Source organism: Beta vulgaris, chromosome 2 (assembly GCF_026745355.1).
Source record: "Beta vulgaris subsp. vulgaris cultivar EL10 chromosome 2, EL10.2, whole genome shotgun sequence".
In the NCBI taxonomy this organism is placed as follows: Eukaryota; Viridiplantae; Streptophyta; class Magnoliopsida; order Caryophyllales; family Amaranthaceae; genus Beta; species Beta vulgaris.
The window spans coordinates 25,512,802-25,523,167 of record NC_079203.1 but is presented as its reverse complement, the minus strand read 5'-3'; the positions used below and the strand labels follow the sequence as shown (position 1 = coordinate 25,523,167).

General features: G+C 33.7%; 1 protein-coding gene across 3 annotated transcripts; it reads left to right on the top strand.

Moving 5' to 3' along the window:
• Positions 1-787: 787 nt before the first annotated feature.
• Positions 788-9,930, top strand: LOC109136351 (uncharacterized). 3 transcript variants are annotated; one of them, XM_019252359.3, is made up of 4 exons: positions 788-4,260; positions 8,173-8,233; positions 8,392-8,444; positions 9,399-9,930. In XM_019252359.3, the coding sequence occupies exon 1, from the start codon at positions 2,625-2,627 to the stop codon at positions 3,960-3,962; it is 1,338 nt and encodes a 445-aa protein (XP_019107904.2). In that variant the 5' UTR covers positions 788-2,624; the 3' UTR covers positions 3,963-4,260; positions 8,173-8,233; positions 8,392-8,444; positions 9,399-9,930. The 3 variants fall into 3 exon arrangements, with proteins under 3 accessions (XP_019107904.2, XP_019107903.2, XP_048494852.1); XM_019252358.3 differs by having other exon boundaries at positions 8,173-8,444; XM_048638895.2 differs by lacking the exon at positions 9,399-9,930 and having other exon boundaries at positions 8,173-9,139.
• Positions 9,931-10,366: the final 436 nt, after the last annotated feature.

Below are 10,366 nucleotides of genomic sequence, written 5' to 3'. Positions count from 1 at the left end.
GATTTATTAGTGAATTCGGCCCACTTAATATATTCATAGCATTAAATCAAAGCCCAAGAGTAATTTATAATGTTATATCACTACTACAAATGTGGGCAAACATAACATAGATATATTAACAGTCAATTTCACAAGTGTTATCTATAATTTTAATTAACATGCTATTATGAGAGTTGTTATCTTAGTTACAACAAACTTAACAGTTAGTAATTTAGTTGTTATCTTTTCTCCCGTTTTCAATCTTTACTTTTTCTTAAATAACACATTAATTGATAAATTGTTTTGCTTTTTTTTTAAGAAAAAAAATTGAATTCTAATTGATGCACTATTAACCGTAATGCAGTGCGTGTCTCCTCCCTCCAAAAGAGAAAACAATAAAATTAAAAGAAAATAAAAGAATACAAGCATTTTTCCCTTCAACTCACACAACTCCTTCTCCTCCTTTCACCATTTTTCTTAACAGGGCTGCTATTTCCATGAGTCATCGGAGCTCCGACTACGGGGAAAGATTAACATTGTCGTCGCGGTCGATCTTCTGAAGGCGGATTTCAAAGTCACGCCTGCGAGATTGGTCCACCAACAATTGTCACAACCCCAAAACCGGTGATATCTCCTCCTAATTTTTCTTAAAGTTCCAGATCTACTTGATTTGAATTTATAATGTTTAGGGTTAAATGATTTAGATTTGAAATTGTGGTAGATTTTTTTGAGATTATCTTAGATATGTTCGTTTAAAAATTCAATTTTTGTATTTTCAATTTTGATAATGGTTAAAGTAGGTGATGAGTGATATTTATATCACTCTAAACCTCTTATTTATCCCTATATTTAACCTTTATTTTGTATTTTACCCTCTTTTATTTGTTTGTTTTGCTTATTTTTTTTTTTGTTTTACTAGTTCTTTTTAGATATGTCTTTGTTTTACTTTTCAAGTTACTTTTTACATTATTTTCTTGGTTCTTTATAGGTCCAATTGAAATATACTTTTAATTTCATCTATAAAAGCCAAAGCAATGCACAAATGTGGAGTAAACCATGCATGAATGATAAAAGGAAGGAGGCAAATGAAAGTTGAAGAAGCAAGATTCACAAGATGGTCCACTTTGAACGACCATATCTTCCATACTAACAAATTATTTTTCAGTGATTCAAATTGGAGAGTAAAATTTGGCTCGTTATCTTTCCAACGATAGGTCACATGCTTGATTTGCATTAAAAACGAGAAAGTTATGGTCATTTGAAGTTGAGTTGTTTGTGTAGTTTTCTTAGGAGCGCCCGCTCCCTTTTTCAAGGAGCGCCCGCTCCTTATTTTTGGAGCTCCCGCTCCCAGGTCGCTCTTTGGTCGCTCCAACTTTCTGTTTTCCCCAGTTACCATAGGAGCGCCCGCTCCTATTTATAAAGGAGCGCCCGCTCCTTTCAAATTTCCGGACAGCTCTGTTTTTTTCGCAACTCTTTAATGATGTAATAATTGGACCTATAAATAGGAATCATCCCTATTCATGAAGGGGGACCTAATTTTGAAGGGGGATTAGCCTCCATTAGTCTTAGATTAGGATTTTAAGTGAGAGAAATCTCAAAACCTAGAGAGAGAAAAGGGAGAAAACTCAAAGAGAGGTTGAAGATTGTAGATTCAAGGGTGACACTTGTATTGGAACTTTCAATTATTCATCAATGAGCATTTCTTACTCTATCTCCTCTTTTATTGTTTTATTTTAATTGTTTTTCTTAGATTAGTTGTTCATGATAAGTTTAATTATTTATGATTTATTTTATTTAGTTTAATGTTAGATTAATGATAATTATCATGTTATTAAAGTTTTGTTTCTCTAAAGTCCTCATTTTTGTATTTATGGAGTAGTTTGCTGGTTAGGGTTTGGGTGAAAACCCAACCATGATTGAATTGGGCATTTGAGTTTGGATTTAGAGATTTGCGTGATTAAATTATTGCTTGTTTAGCTCTTCTAATCTATATTGCGTTCTCTTTGATCACTTGAATGTCGTATTAGATGGAGTTGATTGATTTAGGTTGGCATGAGAGTGTGACCTATTGATTTCTACTATTGACTTGGGTTACTTGAACCTCGGGATATGTTAGTAATGGATGAGAGTCCTTATTATTTGATGTCTTTGAGGATTTCTCCGCCTATGAGAGTAGGATGGGAGTTGTGTGTTGGGTCAATAGCTAATTCAAGTAGTGTTCATGTATTATCTCTATGTTTGATATTCTTATGCCTATTTCATGATTAGTTAGTGTTTAATCCCATCTCCTAACTTTAGTTATCTCTGATATTTAGCTTCTTCGTAGTTCTTAGTTGGTTATTGACAATTTCCGACTTGATTCCGGCCTAACTTATTGTTTTATCAATACATTTTGGTGTTCCTTAGTCCCTGTGGATTTCGACCCTTACTTATCACTTTACCTAGTTTAGTGATTTAGTTAGGTTTTGTTTGATTAGGAGGCTAGTGACGACCTAGTTTTTCCTTTATCAAAATGGCGCCGTTGCCGGGGACTTCGGCTAACATTGATTTGTGTTGATTAGATGAGTCTAGGCTATTTGTGAATATTTCTCTTTTATTTGTTCTATTTGATTTCATTTTCTTTTCTTAAAAAAAAAATTCGAAAAATGGCAATCTTTTCCCTTCCCCGATATGAATATGAAGTATTTTGGAGGTACTATTGGAGGCTTGGAGATTCTCTTGGTTGTGACCATAGTTTTGAAAAATGGGAAATATGTGATGTGATGTTTGAGAGTCTAAATGAAGAAACTAGAAAGATGGTAGAGTCTATGTCGAATGGTGATTTCCATGCTCAATCTTTGGATGAGGCTTGGAGTTTATTTGAATGGTTGGCTAGAGATACATATGAATGGGAAATGTCAATGAATGCTAATCAAAATCTTGAAAATTTCTCTAGTTATGAACCCGAGACTTGTATTTCTCCCCCATCTTCTTTTCATTTGGATGAATTTGCTAATGTTGCCCATGCATCTTATGAATTGTCTTCAAGCCCTTGCATAAATTCATATGATCAATCCTATGCTACCAATGACGAATCTCATATGCTTGATTATGAATCCCTTCCCCAATTTGATTCTCAAAATGCTCCCCCAACTATTGTTGATCCCCTTTTGCAATTAGAAATTGATTTGAAATTGCTTAGGACAAAATTGGGTTGCAATGACGACATTCTTGAGTTTAATGATGTTGATTCGAGGGATGTTAAAAATGAAAATCAATTGGGAAAGAGTAGCCTAGATCTTGATGATGGTTTTTGGAGTAGTGATGGTGAGGAGTATGCTCTTGAGGAGAAAAGGCCTATTATTGAGGATATTGTTGAAAATGAGGATGTTTATAAGTCTATTCATTCTCTTTTTGAATCTAAAGTGTCTACCTCTAATGAATTGGACCTTACTCTTCCTCCTTGTTCTTTAGAGTGCTTACCCTCTCCTACTATCCCTTCTTGCTCGAGTGAAGATCTTGGTCAATTTGAGAGTGAGTTATATTTAGTGGTTGGTAATGTTTTTGAGGATTTAGAGGATGGAAAAGATGTTTGTAAGGAGTCATTGGTCGAAAAAGCTTGTGATTTGAAGACTTATGATATAGGAGAAGTCATTTGTGAAACCTTAGTTTCTATTCCTTCGCCTTATATCCCATTTTCAAAAAAGCTTGACCTACTTCCGTCCTTTCCCATCTCTTTCCCTTATTTATCCAAAATACCTCCATTAAATGAGCCACCTTCATCTCTTCACTTTCAAGTGCCCCATTTGATTAATTTTGAGGAAGAGAGTGAGATTGCCACAAAAAAGAGGTTGTTGAGGAAACTTTGCCATTTATTTCTTCTCTTTATTTTGAGTCTTCTTTTTCTTATTTCTTTGTTTTTCCTTTTGATCCTTCTTGTTTTTGGCATAGCTTTCCTCGTTTGCACAAAGTTGCACTACATCTTGTGCATGCTTTTTATTTAAGCATTGCATATGTTATGTCAATGGAAATGTGTGCTAGTGCGTTTGACAAACTCTTGCGATCTTTGAATTGCTATTTACTAGAAAGGTCAAGCTTAGGACCTTAAATAAGCCTTTCTCGGGAAGTAACCTGTGGTTTATTGCTTTCATTTTCTTTCTTTTAGTCTTTCTTATTTTTATTATTTTTCTATCCTTTTTCTTTAGGTATATAAATGGAATAGCATCATTCTCGGTAGCACGTGGAAAGCAAATCATGGTTTTGAAAAGTCGATTATAAGTGGGGAAATTGGGTCATTTGCAGGTATTACACCCACATACTATCTGGTAGCTTCATTCCTTTTCTCTTTCTCTTATGCTTTATGATTTGTGGACCATATGCTTGTTGGTTTAGATGTTTGTTCCCTCCCCCCCTCCCTTTGATCGTCTTGTTCAAGCATTGAGGACAATGCTTTATTCTAGCTTGGGGAGTAGCTATTCGCTAGCTTGGGGGAGGTGTATATACTTTATTTCTTTACTTTTCTCATTTTCAAAAATTTCAAAATTTTAAAAAAATATTTTCCTTTCTTTTCTTTTTCCTTCTAGTTTTAATTGAGTTCTTCTTAATAAAGAAAAAATTGAAAAAAAAAATGAAAAAAGGATGTTTGGCAAAATGGAAAAATTTGAGTAATAAGAAAAGTACAAAGCATTTCATGCCCAAGGAAGATGCTAGTTGATGATATATGTGGATTCCTTGCTTCGATTTTGAGTAAATGTTTAGAGCTCCTTTTGTAAGAGTGTGAACTTGGGTTGTGATGTTTTAAGAGGTGATTAATCTTGATTGCATTAGAGTCTACCAAAATGAAACTAATGAATGATCAATTGGATGTCTAGTCTTGAATCTTGACTATGTTGCTCATGCTTGGATAATTTTAGCTTCAAATTTGCGGTCCCTTGTGTCCCTAGATATGCTCATCATGTCCTAAGCAAAGCTCTACAAGAAGCTTAGTTTTAGTACTTTTCGTTTGAAATAAGTGGCACTTAAAGCCACAAGTTCTTATGTTTCTCTTTAGTGAGTAGTTACCTTTTCCTTGTATATCAAAAATTCTCGTAATAAGGGAAAAAGAAAAAGCCAAAAAAAGTCAAAAAAGGCGTGAAAAATGAGAAAAAAAAAGTGAAGAAAAACAAAAAAAAAGAATAGAAGAATTTCAATAAAAGAGGTCAATATGTGGATGCCTCCCACACTTAGTTCTATTTTCTTAAGTTTTGAGTAGAGTGGAGTCTAAGACTTATTTGTGTGTCTAGGGATGGTGGACTAGTGGTTTAAGCTTCTATAACACTTGAAGAGTCATAAGTCTTTTGGATAGCTAGGTGTTCTCTAATGAGCGAGTAAAAAGTCTAATTAGGTGTCCTATTGCAATCTTGATTAGTTTCTTTCTCTACCCATAACCTATGAGTACATTTGAAAATTAGCTGTCTTTAAAGTTACTCTTTATCATTGCTTGTGAACCATTTCATTGATAGTTGACTTGGACATAAATCTTGAGTTTGTTGAATAAATGATTGATGAAAAGCTAAGAGTTATGGGTTTAAACTCTTGGGAAACCCTCGCGAGATCTCACTCGCCCTCTAGAGCGATTTAGGGGTTTAAAGAGCTTGTTGCATATGCAAAATGCAACCGTGATTCCTACGAAAGTGAGTTAGGATTTATTGCTTTTTAGCATAGTTTTTCATTCTTTTTATTTTGTTTGCTCGAGGACGAGCAAAGGTTAAGCTTGGGGGAATTACATTTTGATAAAGGAAAAACTAGGTCGTCACTAGCCTCCTAATCAAACAAAACCTAACTAAATCACTAAACTAGGTAAAGGGATAAGTAAGGGTCGAAATTCACAGGGACTAAGGAACACCAAAATGTATTGATAAAACAATAAGCTAGGCCGGAATCAAGTCGGAAATTGTCAATAACCAACTAAGAACTACGAAGAAGCTAAATATCAAAGATAACTAAAGTTAGGAGATGGGATTAAACACCAACTAATCATGAAATAGGCATAAGAATATCAAACATAGAGATAATACATGAACACTACTTGAATTAGCTATTGACCCAACACACAACTCCCATCCTACTCTCATAGGCGGAGAAATCCTCAAAGACATCAAATAATAAGGACTCTCATCCATTACTAACATATCCCGAGGTTCAAAGTAACCCAAGTCAATAGTAGAAATCAATAGGTCACACTCTCATGCCAACCTAAATCAATCAACTTCATCTAATACGACATTCAAGTGATCAAAGAGAATGCAACATAGATTAGAAGAGCTAAACAAGCAATAATTTAATCACGCAAATCTCTAAATCCAAACTCAAATGCCCAATTCAATCATGGTTGGGTTTTCACCCAAACCCTAACCAACAAACTACTCCATAAATACAAAAATGAGGACTTTAGAGAAATAAAACTTTAATAACATGATAATAATCATTAATCTAACATTAAACTAAATAAAATAAATCATAAATAATTAAACTAATCATGAACAACTAATCTAAGAAAAACAATTAAAATAAAACAATAAAAGAGGAGATAGAGTAAGAAATGCTCATTATTGAATGGTTGAAAGTTCTAATACAAGTGTCACCCTTGAATATACAATCTTCAACCTCTCTTTGAGTTTTCTCCCTTTTCTCTCTCTAGGTTTTGAGATTTCTCTCACTTAAAATCCTAATCTAAGACTAATGGAGGCTAATCCCCCCTTCAAAATTAGGTCCCCCTTCATCAATAGGGATGATTCCTATTTATAGGTCCAATTATTACATCATTAAAGAGTTGCGAAAAAAACAGAGCTGTCCGGAAATTTGAAAGGAGCGGGCGCTCCTTTATAAATAGGAGCGGTCGCTCCTATGGTAACTGGGGAAAACAGAAAGTTGGAGCGGCCAGAGAGCGACCTGGGAGCAGGAGCTCCAAAAACAAGGAGCAGGCGCTCCTTGAAATAGGGAGCGGGCGCTCCTAAGAAAACTGCACAAACAACTCAACTTCAAATGACCATAACTTTCTCGTTTTTAATGCAAATCAAGCATGTAACCTATTGTTGGAAAGATAACGAGCCAAATGTTACTCTCCAATTTGAATCACTGAAAAATTATTTGTAGTATGGAAGATATGGTCGTTAAAAGTGGACCATCTTGTGAATCTTGCTTCTTCAACTTTCATTTGCCTCCTTCCTTTTATCATTCATGCATGGTTTACTCCACATTTGTGCATTGCTTTGGCTTTTATAGATGAAATTAAAAGTATATTTCAATTGGACCTATAAAGAACCAAGAAAATAATGTAAAAAGTAACTTGAAAAGTAAAACAAAGACATATCTAAAAAGAACTAGTAAAACAAAAAAAAGCAAAATAAACAAATAAAAGAGGGTAAAATACAAAATAAAGGTTAAATATAGGGATAAATAAGAGGTTTAGAGTGATATAAATATCACTCATCAGTAGGTTTCATTTGATAATTTTTTTATATATATATTCGTCTGGTTTGTTGCTAAGAAGTAAGATGTGGTGATGAAAAGAGGAATTATACCGTTGTATATGTCCTATACATTCTATTGTACTCAAAATTCTCTTGTATTAAAATTTTGATGTAAATGAAATAAAAGTTGAATTTGATATGTTCATATTGTTCAAGTAGTGACTCTTGATTTTCATTTGCTTAATTAAAATTAAAATTCTATGTTCAGGCTTGTTGGTATCATATGGCTCATTCATCTGAGGTTGTACTGTGTATACATCTATTAAGGGTATTCAAACCCATTTAGCTATTAACAGATCTTGAATGATCCCCTTGAAGAACCCCAGGTGTGCATGATGGGCCACATTTGTTTATCATTAGGATCCCCATCCCTTGGGGGCTGTTTGAGGGAAGGTTCAGGAGTCAATTCCCTGATATATATTTTATGGATGTGGACTTGATATGTAATTAGTTGCTTATGCTCTTGTTTTGCTTATTTACAGGTGATTTCTCCTTGTGACCTTATATTGATAGAGGAACTATTGTTATCAATCATTGCTGTGTAGTGGCTCTAAAATATTCATGTGCTTGCCAGTTTCTCCTTCATGCATACTTGGAATTTATATGGTCATAAATCAAAGTTTGCTAGCAGCTGTACATTGTTTTACTTGCTGGTCATTCCATCCTTTGGCTGGCTAATGCCTAAAGCTCAATTATTTGCCAGGTCATTCGACTATTTGATGGATGTAAGGCCGACTTGGTTGTTTGTGATGGTGCACCTGGTGGTTAGCTTATTCCATGACTCACATGCATATAAGCTCTGTAAATTGTGTTTTTTTATAGCTTAATATAATCTTATCTTGTGGCTAAAGAGAAATTGCTTTTGTAGTTACTTATTGCAATATTAGGATAACTATATTTCTGTTGTTTTCTTGATGCATAGTTACTGGACTTCATGACATGGACGAGTTTGTTCAATCTCATCTCATACTGGCGGTTAGTGATTTCCTTATCAGCATATGCTCCATAGTCAAAGACAATAGTTACTACTATAGATGTAATTTTTTAAGTTGGATATATTATATGTAGACATGCTTATTCACCAGTACTCATATGTCCATTGTATACCAAGGATGGTTGGAAGTGCTTAAGCTTGGTTTATATGTTTATAAATTTAAACAAGGAAAAAGGTCAAATTTAGTGAGCTCTGATTCTGAACTGTATTTATTATCTCAAGTGAAGGTCATGAATGATTTACATATCCTGTGTACGGCATCAAATCCTGGATACATCGTATTGAATGAGAGGAGTATTCTATGTTGCTTCTATAATACTCATATGCATGCCAACTGCATGTAGCTATTGTGCCAATTATCAAAGAGCATGTTCGTACAATCAAATATGAATTTATATAGTCTTCTTCTCTTGACATTGACCTGCTTCATTGCTTAAACTCATGACAAATAGATCAATACAACCAAGTGGATGTTGTTCTGCACTTACTGCTTACATGTATGATAATCTTATTAATTCTATAGCATGTTTTCCCTATTCAAATTGGGCTCAGGGAGTAGAGGTAACTATCATCCCTTCTTATTTTCTATTACATTTTGATGAATATACAGGGAATGATGTTCCTTGTCAAATATTAACCACCATTATATATTTTGGATTTGGTTTGTATTATTTAAAGAATACGTAAACATTAGTAAACGCTAGATTAATTTTTTTTAGCTATGAGCTTTCCAGGAAAAATTGAAGCTGCCCGAAGTTTTCAGATATAAATGATTTCTCTTAAGAAACATCTAGGTGCATATTTTGTTTCTGCTTCAGAATGTTTAAATGGAAACTAGGCTTGTGTTTTGAATCCTGCATCTATCTGTGTGTGTTTAATTTACGTCAATTCTCCATTTGTATGTTAGAACTTACTATTTGAAAATTTGCTTTAAGGGTTTGACAATTGTCACTCACATATTGAGGAAGGGAGGAAAATTTATTGCAAAGATATTCTGCGGCAAAGACACGAGTGTCCTTTATTGTCAAGTAAACATTTGGAACTGATTCTACAAGATTTATGTAATGATCTCCACTTTAGAGTTTTTCTTAACTTGTGATGTCTGTCATGCATTGTTTAAGAGGAACTTTAATGTGATTGTTATTGTAGCATATGCTTATACATTGATGTTCAGAATATTGATAAATCATGATTAAGTTATATCTAAAGAAGAATATCTATCTTCTGATAAAGAAATTGATCCCACTTCCTTTAAATTAAATTCTAGCCTCCCATGAATATGATTAAACTTCTCACTGTTTTGGCATGTCTCAGAATATAACAATCCTCGTTGACTGAACTAAGTAAATTCTTTCTGAACCATCTTCTAATATGGTTTTACTCTCTAAGCAAGAAGAAGCTGAAGCTGGGTGGTCAAAGCTATGTGGCTATTCCTGTGTCACTATGCTGCTTAACTTAGTAATCTTAATGTGTAAATATATTATATATGAGGAAAATGTATTACGTTAAATCTTTTTTTCAAAGGTGTTGTTTGCGAGCTTTGTTTTCAATGATCCTGTCTAAAGAATGAAATTTTACATGCAAAAGAATCATTAATAATTCCGTAGTTCAACAATTATAATAGTTATTTTCAAAGGCCGCTTAATGCTTTTGTTTTATAATAGTAATTTGGATTCAATTTTTAGTTAATACACGCACTAAATAAATTTCGACTAATTTGCAGTCGAGTAAAAGTTATGGATTTTAATGTTGTTGAGGAAAGGAAAGTAGTAGCATGAGTCCATATATACGTAAAATGGGATTCAGACTAGATACTTAGGTGGTTCTTTAAGGTTCATGCATTCATTTCTTTTTCTTTTTCTTTTTGTAGTGAATACTTATTTTTTAGTTGCTGCATTCTTGC